At 49.9% G+C, this 16,524-nt stretch overlaps 1 protein-coding gene across 1 annotated transcript; it reads right to left on the bottom strand.

Moving 5' to 3' along the window:
* Positions 1–9,026: 9,026 nt before the first annotated feature.
* LOC121875483 (proteoglycan 4-like) lies at positions 9,027–16,392 on the bottom strand (the record flags this gene model as incomplete). Its single annotated transcript, XM_042380049.1, has 6 exons — positions 9,027–9,258; positions 12,573–12,882; positions 14,151–14,304; positions 14,423–14,569; positions 15,644–15,820; positions 16,233–16,392. Coding segments are annotated over 6 exons (1,180 nt in total), but the record flags the coding sequence as incomplete, so codon positions are not given.
* Between the last annotated feature and the right edge of the window lie 132 nt (positions 16,393–16,524).

Raw genomic sequence — 16,524 nt, 5'->3', positions numbered from 1 at the left:
CCAAGAAGCAGTAAAATGCTTCTCTTGTCCCTTCTCCTCCTCCTCCAACCCCACTTCATCTTCTCCCCTCCCTCCACCTTTCAACTCCACCAGCAACATTCTACAGTACATACACACATCAAAGAAAGTGTTAAAATATATGTAATATTCAGAAATTTCAAATGCCCCGCCATTAGGGATACTGAGCGTTCAAGGTCGTCTGAGGGAAGAGAGCGCTCCCCGCACATAGTGGGAGGTTGTGGAACTAGGCCTATATGATATTAAATGTAATTTGCCGAATTAATAATGATGCGATTCATGAAGTTAAGGGACTATTATTGAATTTGAAATTATTATAGATCGTTTATCAGTCTGAATAATGTTACGGTGTCCCAAGGAGTTATTATTAGGCGGAAAATATGTCACGAGGCCCTAAGCTAGCATTGAGAGGACACGAAGCGGGCTCTCTCTCAGTCACGGAGAAGCATTCAGACAAACAAGACGCCCAGCGTCTGGCCACAGAAATAGCCCTGTGTTGCACTAGCTAGTATAACAAGTAAGTCTCATTCGATCTCAGACAGGGTTAGATAGGCAGTGGTAAAGAGCTAACAGTGAGTTCATTTCAGGTTTCCGCCAGAACCCACTTGACTGGAGTTTACCTGCAGAGTGATGACTGCGAGAGATTGACTGCTTGAGACTGCCTCTGATGATTGAGGGTGCGATTGGCTATTGGACCGACCAGTGTAGGCCTGTCACTGAAGGGTATCAAAGGATCTCTTGAGGGAATCTAGCCGCCTGGGTGCCCAGCTGACCACGGACGATCGTGGGGTCATCAGCCTCCTCTGCCTCGCTCACAACACCACATGTCTCGAAAGCAACTTAGTGAAACCTCTTGCTAACGGAAGCAGCTTCCTCAACCTGTACATGGTCTGATTTGCTCACCTCCTCGCTTTCATGGATGTACTGGGGTAAAGGAGGCCAGCTGAGGATACAGGGTCGCACACTGAGATCATGAGTCTAGAGATACCTAGACTAACATTCTATCTCCCTTTATTACGGGTGTATATAGAATTGGGTGGAGCATGGTTCACTAGTATTGGTGACCTAACAAATCAATAATAGTGACTATATTTGTGTGTAGTTAATACCATTTCTCAGTTAATGTTATCTTGACGTAGAGGTTTAATATTTCTAAATAATTTTGATAGTATTGTTTTTTGAATGTTTGTGTCAAGTGGAACCAGAGGATACTGTGATTTGATTCTTTTAATGCATCTAATTTTTCGTCATAATCCCTACCTCAGGATAACCTTTGTTCCCCAGAGTAGTGGTTAAGTTAGGTTAGGAAGTGTGCATCTGTTGGTAATTTTTGTTGAGTGCCCTTAAGGCCTATTCATTTGCTACAGTTATTAATTTTTTATTTTGAATACCATTTTCTCAGTGCTGGATATTATTTGTTGAAAGCCCTAAGGCCTGTTTTATGTGCAAGCAACATTTCTTAACACTTCAAATATATTGTTGCCCGAGTTTCTAATACAATTTATATCATGTATAACTTTATTCCCCAGAGTTGTTTTAAGTTCAAGTTAAGAGGCGATATTGGTGTAAATTATTTGATTGTGTTTGTAGTGTTGGAGGAATATAAGTGTCTAAATTTTTACAGTGTGTCTCATTCATCCCAGTCACAGACTTATCCTCCAAGGGTCAGGACAATTCATTTTGTTTAGTAGATTTAAGTGTTCTTGTGCTGGTTCGGGATTTTTCTCAAAGGCGCTCTCACTGCCACACCATCTATTAATCTTTAATATATATATATATATATATATATATATATATATATATATATAATTTTATTGTACAGTATACTGTACAGTAAAGTATTTTGTTTATATTTAATGTTTTGTTAATTCTGTTACCGGTACAATTGCCTCAATTTATCGTGAACTGTTATAGGCATGAACTGTTGAGAATATTGAAATTGCAAATAGTGGAGCAATTTATCCCATATGAAATAATGTAAATATAGGGGATAAGGGTGGTCAGGGCCGTCAGATTTTAACACTTGTTTTACTCAATACATTTAGAACATAAAATAAATGAAGAAACAAGGACATAATAAACATCAATAACAAACACTGAGTTTATTAGGTGTAGGGATATGTTTACAAGTACAGTATATTTCATGTTTTGAGTGTGTGAGTGTTTGAATGTTTAATTGTGTAGGTGTGTGAGGTAAGTTTTAAACTTAGATTTACTTCTCATGTGCTGTGTTGCTTGCTTGCTGAAGTTGGCATTAGCGGAGAGGGGGCTGGGGTCGTCAGCCACCTCACTGTCAGGGTGTCCAGCCACCTCCGGTCAGGGTCGCCAGCCACCCCACTGCCAGGGTTGTCAGCCACCTCACTGTGGTCGTCAGCCACCTCACTGCCAGGGTCGTCAGCCACCTCACTGCCAGGGTCGTCAGCCACCTCACTGCCAGGGTCGTCCAGCCACCTCACTGGGGTCGTCAGCCACCTCCTGCAGGGTCGTCAGCAACCTCCTGCCAGGGTCGTCAGCCACCTCACTGCCAGGGTCGTCAGCCACTCACTGCCAAGGTCGTCAGCCGCCTCACTGTCAGGGTCGTCAGCCACCTCACTCTCCTTACTGCCAGGGTCGTCAGGCACCTCTCTCTCCTCCTGTCAGGGTCCTCAGCCACCTCACTGCCAGGTCGTCAGCCATCTCACTGCCAGGGTCGTCAGCCACCTCACTGTCAGGCGTCAGCCATCTCCTTCTGCCAGGGTCGTCAGCCACCTCCTCTCCTGCCAGGTCGTCAGCCACCTCACTTTCCTCACTGGGTCCGTCATCCCTCACTCTCCCCACTGCCAGGGTCGTCCCCTCACTGCCAGGGTCGTCAGCCACCCCGACTCTCCCACTGCCAGGGTCGTCAGCCAATTTCACTTTCCCCTCACTGCCAGGGTCGTCATCCACCTCACTCTCCCACTGCCAGGTCGTCAGCCACCCCACTCTCCCTCACTGCCAGGGTCGTCAGCCACCACTGCCACAGGGTCGTCAGCCACCTCATTGCCAGGCCGTCAGGCCACCTCACCTCCTCACTGCCAGGTCGTCAGCCACCCCACCTCTCACTGCCAGGGTCGTCAGCCCACCCCACTGCCAGGGTCGTCAGCCACCCCACCTCCTCACTGCACAGGGCTGTCAGCCACCCCACCTCCCCACTGCCAGGGTCGTCAGGCCACCCCACTCTCCTCACTGCCAGGGTCGTCAGCCACCTCACTCTCCTCACTGCCAGGCCGTCAGCCACCACTGCTAGGGGTCGTCATCCACCCCACTCTCCTCACTGCCAGGGTCGTTAGCCACCTCACTGCTAGGGTCGTCATCCACCTCACTCTCCACTGCCAGGTCGTTAGCCACCTCACCTCACTGCCAGGCCGCCCAGCCACCACTGCCAGGACGTCAGCCACCTCACTGCCAGGGTCGTGAGCCACCTCACCTCATCATCACTGCCAGGGTCGGTCACCTCACTCTCCCCACTGCCAGGGCCGTCAGCCACCCCACCTCCCTCACTGCCACAGGGTCAGTCAGCCACCACTGCCAGGGCTGTCAGCCACCTCACTGCCAGGCTGCCAGCCACCTCCCTTCCTCACTGACAGGGCCGTCAGCCACCTCACTGCCATGGTCGTCAGCCAACTCACCTCCCCACTGCCACAGGGCCGTCAGCCATCTCCTCCTCAATGTCAGGGTCGTCAGCCACCTCACCTCACTGCCAGGGTCGTCAGCCACCCCACCTCCCCTACAGGGCTCAGCCACCCCCCACCTCTCACTGCCAGGGTCGTCAGCCACCTCCTTCCTCACTGTCAGGGCTGTCAGCCACCCTCACTGCCAGGTCAGCCACCACTCACCTCACTGCAGGTCGTCAGCAACCTCACCTCACTGCCAGGGTCGTCACATACCTCACCTGCCAAGGACGTCACATACCTCACTCCTCACTGCCAAGGTCGTCAGCCACCACTGTTAGGTCATCAGCCACCTCACCTCACTGCCAGGGTCGCCAGCTACCTCACCTCACCACACGTCAGCCACCCCACTGCCAGGGTCATCAGCCACCTCACTCACCTCAGGTCGCCAGCCGCCTCACTCTCCACTGCCAGGTCGTCACACCCCACTCTCACTCTACAGGTCGTCAGTCACCACTCATCATCACTGCCAGGGTCGTCGGCCACCTCACCTCCTCACTGCCAGGGGTCGTCAGCCACCTCACTCTCCTCACTGCACACACCTCACTCCTTACATCATCACTGCCAGGGTCGTCAGTAGCCACCCCACCCCCTCACTGCCAGGGGCCGTCAGCCACCTCACTGCCAGGGCTGCCAGCCACCCCACTCTCCTCACTGCCAGGGTCGCCAGCCACCTCACTCTCCTCACTGCCAGGGTCGTCAGCCACCCCACTCTCCCTCTCTCACTGCCAGGGTCATCAGCCACCTCACTCTCCCCTCACTGCCAGGGTCGTCAGCCACCTCACTGCCAGGCCGTCAGCCAATTCTACTCTACCATCACTGCCAGGGCCGTCAGCCACCTCAATGCCAGGGTCGTCATCCACTTTCATTTGTGGGTCGTCAGCCACCTCACTCTCATCATCACTGTCAGGTCGTCAGGCCACCCTACCTCTCACTGCCAGGGCTGCCAGCCACCCCACTGCCAGGGTCGTCAGCCACCTCACCTTGTCATCACTGCCAGGTCGTCAGCCACCTCACCTCCCCTCACTGCCAGGGCTGGTCAAGCCAGCCACCAATGTTAGGTCGTCAGCCACCTCACCTCATCATCACTGCAGGTCACTGAGCCACCTCACACTACCACCATGGTCGTCCGGGCCACCTCATTTCATGGTGTCAGTCATCCACCTCACTTCCAGTGTCGTCAGCCACCTCACTCTCTCTTCATCACTGCCAGGGCTTTCATCAGCCACCCTACCTCCCTCACTACCAGGGTCGTCAGCCACCTCACTGCCAGTAGGGTCGTCATCCACCACTTCCAGGGTCATTCTCTGCCGCCAGCCACCCCACTCATCATCACTGCCAGGGTCACCGTCAGCCACCCTGCCTCCTCACTGCCAGGGCCGTCAGCCACCCCCCACCTCCCTCACTGTCAGGCCGTCTGCCACCTCACCTCACACTGTCAGGGGTCGTCAGCCGCCCACCTCCCCACTGCCACAGGGTCGCCACACCCCACCTCCTCACTGCCAGGGTCGCCACCCCACTCACTGGTGGGTCGCCATCCACCTCACCTCACCATCACTGCCAGGGCTTCACATCCACCCTCACTCACCGCCAGGGTCGTCAGCCACCTCACTGCCAGGCCGTCAGCCACCACCGTCAGGTCACGTCAGCCGCCCACCTCATCACACGGTCACAGCCACCCCAATTCTCCCTCACTGCCACAGGGTCGTCAGCCACCCCACCTCCTCACTGCCAGGGTCACAGCCACCTCACCTCCCCACTGCCAGGGCTCATGAGCCACCCAACTCTCCCCTCACTGCCAGCCTGTCAGCCACCCTCACTGCCAGGGTCAGTCAGCGACCCCACTCTTTTCACTGTCAGGGTCGTCAGCCACCTCACTCTCCCCACTGCCAGGCCGTCAGCCACCTCACTGCCACAGGGTCGTCACACTTACATCATCACTGCCAGGGCCGTCAGCCACCCCACTCTCCTCACTGCCAGGGTCGTCAGCCACTCCCAATCTCTTCACTGCCAGGGTTGTCAGTCACCCCACTCTCCCCACTGCCAGGTCGTCAGCCACCTCAATGCCAGGGCTGCCGCCACCTCACTCCCCATCATCATCACGCCAGGGTCGTCAGCCACCAGCACTCTCCCCACTGCCAGGGTCGTCAGCCATCTCACTGCCACAGGGTCGCCAGCCACCACTGCTGGTGCAGGGTCAGCTTCAGCCACCCCACTGCCAGGGCCGTCAGCCACCTCACATCACAGGTCGTCAGCCACCACTGCCAGGGTCAGTCAGCCACCTCAATTTCATCATCACTGCCAGGGTCGTCAGGCACCTCACTCTTACTGCCAGGGTCGTCAGCCACCCCACTCTCCTCACTGCCAGGGTCGTCAGCCACCCCACCTCCTCACTGCCAGGCACGCCCAGCCGCCCCACTCTTCGTACTGTTAGGTCGTCAGCCACCTCACTCTCCTCTCATCACAGTCGTCAGCCACCTCACTCTCATCATCACTGCCAGGTCGTCAGCCACCCCACTGTTCTGGGTCGTCAGCCAATTTCACTCTCCTTCACTGCCACAGGGTCGTTAGCCACCTCACTGCCAGGGTCGTCAGCCATCCTTGACCAGCCAGGGTCACAGCCACCCTACCCGCCAGGTCGTCAGCCACCTCACTGTTAGGTCAGGCCACCTCACTGCCAGGGGTCGTCAGCCAATTTCACTCTTTCATCATCATCGCCAGGGCTTGCCACCTCACTTTCATTATCCTCAGTCAATTTGCACTGAAAGCTGTTGTTCTCCACTTTGCCATGCCAGTCTACTCTGCTGAAGGCTGTGGTTCACTTGTTGATGGCTGTGGTTCACTTGGTGAAGGCTGTGGTTTACTGGCTGAAGGTTGTGGTTCACTTGGTGGAAGGCTGTGGTTCACTTGCTGAAGGCTGTGGTTCATTTTGGTGAATATTGTGGTCCACTTGTTGAAGGCTGTGGTTCACTTGTTGAAGGTTGTGGTTCACTTGTTGAAGGCTGTAGTTCACTGGTGAAGGCTGTAGTTCACTTGTTGAAGGCTGTAGTCTACTCTTGTTGGAGGCTGTGGTTCCCTTTGGTGAAGGTTGTGGCTCACTTGGTGAAGGTTGTGTCTGTATTGTTAAATATTGTGGTTCACTTGTTGAAGGCCGGTTCTCTCTTTGTTGAGGCTGTAGTTCACTTGTTGAAGGCTGGTGGTTCACTTGTTGAAGGCTGTGTTCAATGGTGTTGAAGGCTGTGGTTCACTTGTTGAAGGCTGTGGTTCACTTGTTGAAGGTTGTAGTTCATTTGTTGGAGGCTGTGGTTCACTTGTTGAAGGCTGTGGTTCATTGTTGAAGGCTGTGGTTAATTTGTTGAAGGTTGTGGTTCACTTGTTGAAGGCCAGCATCCACTTGTTGAAGGCTGTGGTCTGTTTGTTGAAGGCTGTGGTCTTCACTTGGTGAAGGCTGTGGTTCACTTGGTGAAGGCTGTGGTTCACTTGGTAGGCTGTGGTTCATTTGTTGAAGGCTGTGGTTCACTTGTTGAAGGTCAGGTTCACTTGTTGAAGGTTGTGGTTCACTTGGTGAAGGGGCTGTGGTTCATCGGTGAAGGCTGTGGTTCACTTGGTGGCTGGGGCTGTGGTTCACTTATGGAAGGCCAAATTCATTTTATTAAAGGCTGTGGTCTACTTGTTGAAGGCTGTGGTTCACTTGTTGAAGGCTAGCCCTATTTGTTGAAGCTGTGGTCACTTGTTGAAGGCTGTAGTTCACTTATGGTGGGAAGGCTGTGGTTCACTTGTGCTGAAGGCTGTGGTTCACTTGGCGAAGGCTGTGGTTCATTTGTTGGAAGGCTGTGGTTTACTTGTTGGAGGCCGTAGTTCACTTGTTTTGAAGGCTGTGTTCACTTGCCGAAGGCCGGTGGTTCACATGTTGAAGGCTGTGGTTCACTTGTTGGAGGCTGTAGGTTCATTTACGAAGGTTGTGGTTTCACTTGTTGAAGGTCAGTGGTTCTGTTTGCTGAAGCTATTGTGGTTCACTTGTTGAAGGCTGTGTTCACTTGTTGAAGGCTGTGGGTTCACTTGTTGGGGCTGTGGGTTCATCGGTTGAAGGCTGTAGTTCATTTGTTGAAGGTTGTAGTTCACTTGTTGAAGACTGTAGTCACTAGTGAAGGCTGTGGTTTACTTGTTGGAGGTTGTAGTTCACTTGTTGAAGGCCAGTTCACTTGTTGGCTGTGGTTCACTTGTTGAAGGCTGTGGTTCACATGTTGAAGGTTGTGGTTCACTTGTTAGCTGTGGTTCACTCTATAGCTGGGCTGTGGTTCACTTGTTGTTGTGGTTCACTTGTTGAATATTGTGGTTCACTTGTTGAAGGTTGTGGTTCACTTGTTGAAGGTTGTGGTTCACTTGTTGAAGGCTGTGGTTTGATGGTTAGTTGTGGTTCACTTGTTGTATGGGCTGTAGTTCATTTATTGAAGGTCGTGGTTCATTTGTTGAAGGCTGTAGTTCACTTGTTGAAGGCTGTGGTTCACTTGTTGTAGGGGTTGCTGTGGTTCACTTGTTGAAGGCTGTAGTTCACTTGTTGAAGGTTGTGGTTCACTTGTTGAAGGCTGTGGTTCAATTTGTTTAGTTGCTGTTGTTCACTTGTTGAAGGCTGTGTCTTCACTTGTTGGCTGTGGTTCACTCTTGTTGGGCTGTGGTTCAAATTTTGTTGAAGGTTGTGTTCACTTGTTTTAGCTGTGGTTCACTTGTTAGCGCTGTAGTTCACTTGTTGAAGGCTGTGGTTCACTTGTTGAAGGCTGTGGTTCACGCCTATTGAAGGATGTCGTCCACCTTGTCGGTAGTCACCGTGGTCCAATTTGTCGAATACCGGGGTGGTCCACCTTGTCACCGTGGTCCACCTGTCACTGTGGCCCACCTGTCACCGTGGTCCACCTGGTTGATACTGCAGTCCACCTGTCAGCCGTGGTCCACCTGTTGAATAACAGTGGTCCGACCTGGTTTCTGGGCCGCGGTCCACTCTGTCAGAATACTGCAGTCCACCTGTCAGAAGGCCGTGGTCCACCTGTCAGCAATGTGGTCCACCTGTCAGAAGGCTGCAGTCCACCTGTCAGGCCGTGGTCCACCTGGGTACCGTGGTCCACCTGTCAGCCGTGGTCCACCTGTCAGCCGTGGCTCACCTGTCGGAGGCCGTGGTCCATCTTGTCAGGGCCGTGGTCTCACCTGTCAGTCAGTCAGGTCTCACTTGGTGGGCTGTGGTTCACTTGGTGAAGGTTGTGGTTCACTTGGTGAAGGTTGTAATTCATTTGTTAGTTGTGGTTCTACTTGTTGAAGGGTTGTGGTTCACTCTTGGTGAAGGCTGTGTCTACTTGTTGAAGGTTGTGGTTCACTTGTTGAATAGTTGTGGTTCAATTTGTTGGAGGCCGGTGGTTCACTTGTTGGGCTGTGGTTCACTTGTTGTGCTGTGGTCTCACTTGTTGGAGGCTGTGGTTCACTCTTGTTGAAGTCTGTGTATCCAATTTGTTGAAGGCTGTGCTTCAATTTGTTGAAGGCCGTGGTCTTCACTTGTTGAAGGCTGTGGTTCAATTTGTTGAAGGTCAGGTCTCAATTTGCTGAAGGCCGTGGTCCACCTTGTTGAAGGTCAGTAGTTCACTTGTTGAAGGTCAGGTTCAATTTGTTGAATACCGGTGGTCTCACTTGTTGAAGGCTGTGGTCTCAACTTGTTGTGAAGGTTGCAATTAATTTGTTGAAGTCAGGTTCATTTGTTGAAGGTCAGTAGTTCACTTGGTATGTTGTGGTTCACTTGTTGAAGGCTGTGGTTCACTTGTTGAAGGTTGTGGTTCACTTGTTGAAGGCTGTAGTTCACTTGTTGAAGGCTGTGGTTCACTTTGTTAAAGGCTGTGGTTCACTTGTTGAAGGCTGTGGTTCACTTGTTAGCGTTGTGGTTCACTTCTGTAGTTGCTGTGGTTCACTTGTTGAAGGTTGTGGTTCACTTGTTGAAGGTTGTGGTTCACTTGTTGAAGGCTGTGGTTCACTTATGTTGTAGCTGTTTCACTTGTTGAAGGCTGTGGTTCACTTTGTTGAAGGCTGTGGTTCACTTGGTGAAGGCTAAAGTTCACTTGTTGAAGGATGGTTCACTTGTTGAAGGCTTTGTCTACTCTGGTGAAGGCTGTGGTTCACTTGTTTTAGTCAGGTTCACTTGTTGGCTGTGGTTCACTTGTTGGAGGCTGTGTTTCACTTGTTGAATATTGTGGTTCACTTGTTGAATAGCTGCTGTTCACTCTTGTTGAGGCTGTGGTTCACTTGTTGAAGGTTGTGGTCCACTTGTTGAATAACAGTTTCACTTGTTGGAAGGTTGTGGTTCACTTGTTGAAGGTTGTGGTTCACTTGTTGAAGGCTGTGGTTCACTTGTTGTTGAAGGCTGTGGTTCACTTGTTAGTTGGCTGTAGTTCACTTGTTGAAGGCTGTGGTTCACTTGTTGAAGTTGCCGTGGTTCACTTGTTGAAGGCTGTGGTTCACTTGTTGGAAGTTGTGGTTCACTTGGTGAAGGCTGTGGTTCACTTGTTGAAGGCTGTGGTTCACTTGTTGAAGGTTGTAATTCACTTGGTGAAGGCTGTGGTTCACTTGTTGAAGGCTGTGGTTTACTTGTTGAAGGCTGTGGTTCATTTGTTAGTCATTGTGGTTCACTTGTTGAAGGTTCACTTGTTGAAGGTTGTGGTTCACTTGTTGGTTGTGGTTCATTTGTTGAAGGCTGTGTTCACTTGTTGAAAGTTGTAATTCACTTGGTAGGGGCTGCTGTGGTTCACTTGGTGAAGGCTGTGGTTCACTTGTTGAAGGCTGTGGTTCACTGGTGAAGGCTGTGGTTCTGGTGAAGGCTGTGGTTCACTTGTTGAAGGCTGTGGTTCACTTGTTGAAGGCTGTGGTTCACTTGTTGAAGGTTGCAGTTCACTTGTTGAAGGTTGTGGTTCACTTGTTGAAGGCTGTAGTTCACTTGGTGAAGGCTGTGGTTCACTTGTTGAAGGGGTTGTGGTTCACTTGTTGAAGGCTGTGGTTCACTTGTTGAAGGCTGTAGTTCATTTAAGTTAGTTGGGGCTGTGGTTCACTTGTTGAAGGTTGTGGTTCACTTGTTGAAGGCTGTAGTTCACTTGTTAGCTGTGGTTCACTTGTGGAAGGCTGTGGTTCACTTATGAAGGCTGTGTTCACTTGTTGTGCTTGTCTTCACTTGTTGAAGGTTGTGGTTCACTTGTTGAAGGCTGTGGTCTGAATTTGTTGAATAACAGTTCACTTGTTGCAGGTTGTGTCCACTCTTGCTGAAGGCTGTGGTTGTCTGTTTCTTGTTGAAGGCTGTGGTTCACTCTTGTTGAAGGCTGTAGTCTTTCACTTGTTGAAGGCTGTGGTTCATCGAGGAAGGCTGTGGTTCACTTGTTGTACACAGGTTCACTTGGTGAAGGCTGTAGTTCATTTGTTGAAGGCTGTGGTTCACTTGTTGGAGGCTGTGGTTCACTTGTTGAAGGATGTGGTTCACTTTGTTGGAAGGCTGTGGTTCACTTCTAGTTGAAGGCTGTGGTTCACTTGTTGAAGGCTGTGGCTACTTGTTGAAGGCTGTGGTCCACTTGTTGAAGGCTGTGGTTCACTTGTTGAAGGCTGTGGTTCACTTGGTGAAGGCTGTGTCACTTTGGTGAATATTGTGGTTCACTTGTTGAAAGGATGTGGTTCACTTGTTGAAGGCCAAATTCACTTGTTGAAGGTTGTGGTTCACTTGTTGAAGGCTGTGGTTCACTTGTTGAAGGCTGTGGTTCATTTGTTGAAGCGCTGTGGTTCACTTGTTGAAGGCTGTGTTCACTTGTTGAAGGCCAGGTCCACTTGGTGAAGGCTGTGGTTCAATTTGTTGAAGTGCTGTGGTTCATTTTGTTGAAGGCTGTGGTTCACTTCTGGTTAGGCTAGCTGTGGTTCACTTGGTGAAGGCTGTAGTTCACTTGGTGAAGGCTGTGTTCACTTGTTGAAGGCTGTGGTTCACTTGTTGGAGGCTGTGGTTCACTTTGTTGAAGGATGTGGTTCACTTTGTTGAAGGCTGTGGTTCACTTGTTGGAAGTGCCAGGTTCACTTGTTGAAGGCTGTGGTTCACTTGTTGAATACACAGGTCCACTTGTTGAAGGCTGTGTCTAATTTGTTGAAGGCTGTGGTTCACTCTTGGTGAAGGCTGTGGGTCACTTGGTGAAGGCTGTGGTTCACTTGTTGAGGCTGTGGTTCACTCTTGTTGAAGGCTGTGGTCTTCACTTGTTGAAGGCTGTGGTTCACTTTGTTGAAGGCTGTAGTTCATTTATTGGAAGGTTGTGGTTCACTTGTTGAAGGCTGTAGTTCAATGTTGGAAGGCTGTGGTTCACTTGTTGAAGGCTGTGGTTCATTTGTTGAAGGCTGTAGTTCACTTGTTGAAGGCTGTGGTTCATTTGTTGAAGGCTGTGGTTCACTTGTTGAAGGCTGTTGGTTCACTTGTTGAAGGCTGTGGTTCACTTGTTGAAGGCTGTGGTTCACTTGTTGAAGGCTGTGGTTCACTTGTTGAAGGCTGTGGTTCACTTTGTTGAAGGCTGCTCACTGTTGAAGCTGTAGTTCACTTGTTGAAGGCTGTGGTTCATTTGTTGGAAGGTTGTATATTCAATTTGCTGAAGGCTGTTGTTCACTTGTTGAAGGCTGTGTTCACTTGTTGAAGGCTGTGGTTCACTTGTTGCTGCTGTGGTTCACTTGTTTAGTTGCCAAATTCACTTTTTGTTGGCTGTGGTTCACTTGTTGAGGCTGTGTTCACTTGTTGAAGGCTGTGGTTCACTTAAGTTGGGGCTGGCTGTGGTTCACTTGTTGAAGGCTGTGGTTCACTTGTTGAAGGCTGTAGTTCACTTGTTGAAGTTGTGGTTCACTTTTGTTGAAGGCTGTGGTTCATTTGTTGAAGGCTGCTGTGGTTCACTTGTTGAAGTGCTGTGGTTCACTTGGTAGTTGGCCAGGTTCACTTGTTGAAGGCTGTGGTTCACTTGTTGAAGTTGTGGTTTACTTGTTGGAGGCTGTGGTTCATTTGTTGAAGGTTGTGGTTCACTTGTTGAAGGCTGTGGTTCACTTGGTGAAGGTTGTGGTTCACTTGGTGAAGGTTGTGGTTCACTTGGTGGGCTGTGGTTCACTTGTTGGCTGCTGTGGTTCACTTTGTTGAAGGTTGCTGTGGTTCACTTGGTGAAGGCTGTGGTTCACTTGTTGAAGGTTGTGGTTCACTTGTTGGGGTTGCTGTGGTTCACTTGTTGGAGGTTGTGGTTCACTTGTTGAAGGCTGTGGTTCACTTGTTGAAGGCTGTGGTTCACTTGGTTGGAGGCTGTGGTTCACTTGTTGGAAGTCTGTGGTCCACTTGTTGGGTTGTGCTCACTTGTTGAAGGCTGTGGTTCACTTGTTGAAGGCTGTGGTTCACTTGTTGAAGGCTGTGGTTCACTTGTTGAAGGCTTTGGTTCACTTGTTGAAGGCTGTAGTTCACTTGTTGAAGGCTGTGGTTCACTTGTTGAAGGCTGTGGTCACTTGTTGAAGGCTGGTGGTTCACTTGGTTGAAGGCTGTGGTTCATCGGTTGAAGGCTGTGGGTTCACTTGTTGAAGGCTGTGGATCACTTGTTGAATAACAGGTGTTCACTTGGTGGGGCTGCTGTGGTTCACTCTTGTTGAAGGCTGTGGTTCATGAGCTGTGGTTCAATTTGTTGAAGTCAGTAGTTCACTTGTTGAAGGCTGTGGTTCACTTGTTGAAGGCTGTGGTTCACTTGTTGAAGGCTGGTATTCAATGGAGTTGAAGGCTGTGGTTCACTTGGTGAAGCAGCTGTGGTTCAATGGTTGAAGGCTGTGGTTCATTTGTTGAAGGCTGTGGTTCAATTTTGTTGAAGGCTGTGGTTCACTTGTTGAAGGCTGTAGTTCACTTGTTGAAGGCTGTGGTTCACTTGTTGAAGGCTGTGGTTCACTTGGTGAAGGCTGTGGTTCACTTGTTGAAGGCTGTCTTCACTGTTGAAGGCTTGTCTACTTGGTGAAGGCTGTGGTTCACTTTGTTGAAGGCGGTAATTCACTTGTTGAAGGCTGTGTTCATTTGTTGGAGGTTGTGGTTCACTTGTTGAAGGCTGTGGTTCACTTGTTGAAGGTTCGGTTGTTCACTTGTTGGAGGTTGTGGTTCACTTAAGGAAGGCTGTATCCACTTCTTGTTGCCAGCTGTGCTTACTTGTTGAAGGCTGTGGTTCACTTGTTGGAAGGCTGTGGTTCACTTGTTACATGTGTTCACCATTAATATTGTGTCTTACTTGTTGAAGGCCAGTTCACTTGTTTAGCACAGGTTCACTTGTTAGCTGCTGTGGTTCACTTGTTGAAGCTGTGGTTCACTTGTTGAAGGCTGTGGTTCACTTGTTGAAGGCTGTGGTTCACTTGGTGAAGGCTGTGGTTCACTTGTTGAAGGCTGTGGTTCACTTGTTGAAGGCTGTGGTTCACTCTGGTGGCCGTGGTTCACTTGTTGAAGGTTGCGCTCATTTGTTGAAGGCTGTGTGGTCTGACTTGTCGGGAATACCGTGGTCCAATTTGTCAGAATACCGTGGTCCACCTTGTCAGAATACCGTGGTCCACTCTGTTATTGAATAATGTGTCCACCTTTGCTTGAATACTGTAGTCCACCTGTTGAAATGTGGCCTTAATTTGCTGTGTCCCCACCTGCTGGGAATACCGTGGTCCTACCTGTCGAATACCGGTGGTCCACCTGGTGGGGTCACCGTGGTCCACTCTGGCAGAATACCGTGGTCCACCTGTTTGTCACTGTGGTCCACCTGTTGAATACCGTGGTCCACCTTGTCAGAATACTGCATTTCCACCTTGCTGAATACCGTGGTCCAATTCTGTCAGAATAACAGTAGTCCACCTAAGTAGCTGGGCCAGTCCACCTGTTGAAGGCCAGTGTCCACCTGTCAGAAGCCACCGTGGTCTCACCTTGCTCGAATACTGCAGTCTCACCTGGTTTTGTCCACTTGTCGAATACCGTGTCCAATTTGTTGTTTAGTCACTGCAGTTCACTTGTTGTTACTGTGGTCTGTCGGTTCACCAGCAGCCAGGTCTGCCTTGTTGGGCTGTGGTCTTACTTGTTGAAGGCTGTGGTTCACTTGTCAGCGGCCGTGGTCAATTTGTTGGAAGGGCTGTGGTTCACTTGTTGCAAGGGGGCTGGCCGTGGTCCACTTGTTGAAGGCTGTGGTTCACTTGTTGAAGTGCTGTGGTTCAATTTTTGTTGAAGGCTGTAGTTCACTTGTTAAAGGCTGTGGTTCATTTGTTGAAGGCTGTGGTTCACTTGTTGAAGGGGCTGTAGTTCACTTGGTGAAGGCTGTAGTTCACTTGTTGAAGGCTGTGGTTCACTTGTTGGAGGGTTCACTTTGTTGAAGGATGTGGTTCACTTGTTGAAGGCTGTGGTTCACTTGTTGAAGGCTGTGGTTCATTTGTTGAAGGCTGTGGTTCACGGTTGAAGGCTGTGGTCCACTTGTTGGAAGGCTGTGGTTCACGTTGTTGAAGGCTGTGGTTCAATGGTGAATAAGCCAGTCACTTGGTGAAGGCTGTGGTTCACTTTGTTACGATGTGGTTCACTTGAAGCTGAAGGCTGTGGTTCACTTGTTGAAGGCTGTAATTCACTTGTTGAAGGTTGTGGTTCACTTGTTGAAGGCTGTGGTTCACTCTTGTTGAAGGCTGTGGTTCACTCTGTTGAAGGCCGTGGTTCACTTCATTAGTTGCTGTGTCCACTCTTGGCAGAAGGTTGTATTCATTAGTTGAAGGTTGTGGTTCACTTGGTTAGCTGCTGTGGTTCACTTGTTAGCTGTGGTTCACTTAAGAAGGCTGTGGTTCACTTATTGAAGGCTGTGGTTCACTTGTTGAAGCTGTGGTTCACTTGGTTGAAGGTTGTGGTTCACTTGTTGAAGGCTGTGGTTCACTTGTTGAAGGCTGTGGTCCCACTCTGTTGAAGGCCGTGGTTCAATTTGTTGAAGGCTGTGGTTCACTTGTTGAAGGCTGTAGTTCACTTTTGTTGAAGGTTGTGGTTCACTTGTTGGCTGCTGTGTCACTTGTTGAAGGCTGTGGTTCACTCTTGTTGTTGAAGCTGGGGTCAGGTTCTAATTGTTGAAGGGTCAGGTTCACTTTGTTGAAGGCTGTGGTTCACTTGGTGAAGGCTGTGGTTCACTTGTTGAAGGCTGTAGTTCACTTTGTTGGAAGGCTGTGGTTCACTTGTTGAAGGCTGTGGTTCACTTTGTTGAAGGCTGTAGGTTCACTTGTTGAAGGCTGTGGTTCACTTGTTGAAGTGCTGTGGTTCACTTGTTGAAGGTCAGGTTCACTTGTTGAAGGCTGTAGTTCACTTGTTAGTTGCTGTGGTTCACTTGTTGAAGGCTGTGGTTCACTTTGTTGAAGGCTGTGGTTCACTTGTTGAAGGGGTTGTGGTTCACTTGCCGAAGGTTGTAGTTCATTTGTTGAAGGCTGTGGTTCACTTGAAGGCCGTAGTTCAATGGGTGAAGGTCAGTTGTTGTTCACTTGTTGAAGGTTGTGGTTCTCACTTGTTGAAGGTTGTGGTTCACTTGGTGAAGGCTGTGGTTCACTTGTTAGTTGCTGTGGTTCGTTTTTGTTGAAGGTTGTGTTCACTTGTTGAAGGCTGTGTCTCACTTGTTGAAGTCTGTAGTTCACTTGTTGAAGGCTGTGGTTCACTTGTTGAAGGCTGTGGTTCAATGGTTAGCTGTGGTTCACTTTTTTAGGCTGTGGTTTATCATTGAAGGCTGTGGTTCACTTGTTGATGGTTCACTTGTTAGCTGTCAGGTTCACTTGTTGA

Source organism: Homarus americanus, unplaced genomic scaffold (assembly GCF_018991925.1).
Source record: "Homarus americanus isolate GMGI-L3 unplaced genomic scaffold, GMGI_Hamer_2.0 scaffold50193, whole genome shotgun sequence".
In the NCBI taxonomy this organism is placed as follows: Eukaryota; Metazoa; Arthropoda; class Malacostraca; order Decapoda; family Nephropidae; genus Homarus; species Homarus americanus.
The sequence above is the reverse complement of the archived record's forward strand: the minus strand, read 5'-3'. Positions and strand labels throughout refer to the sequence as shown.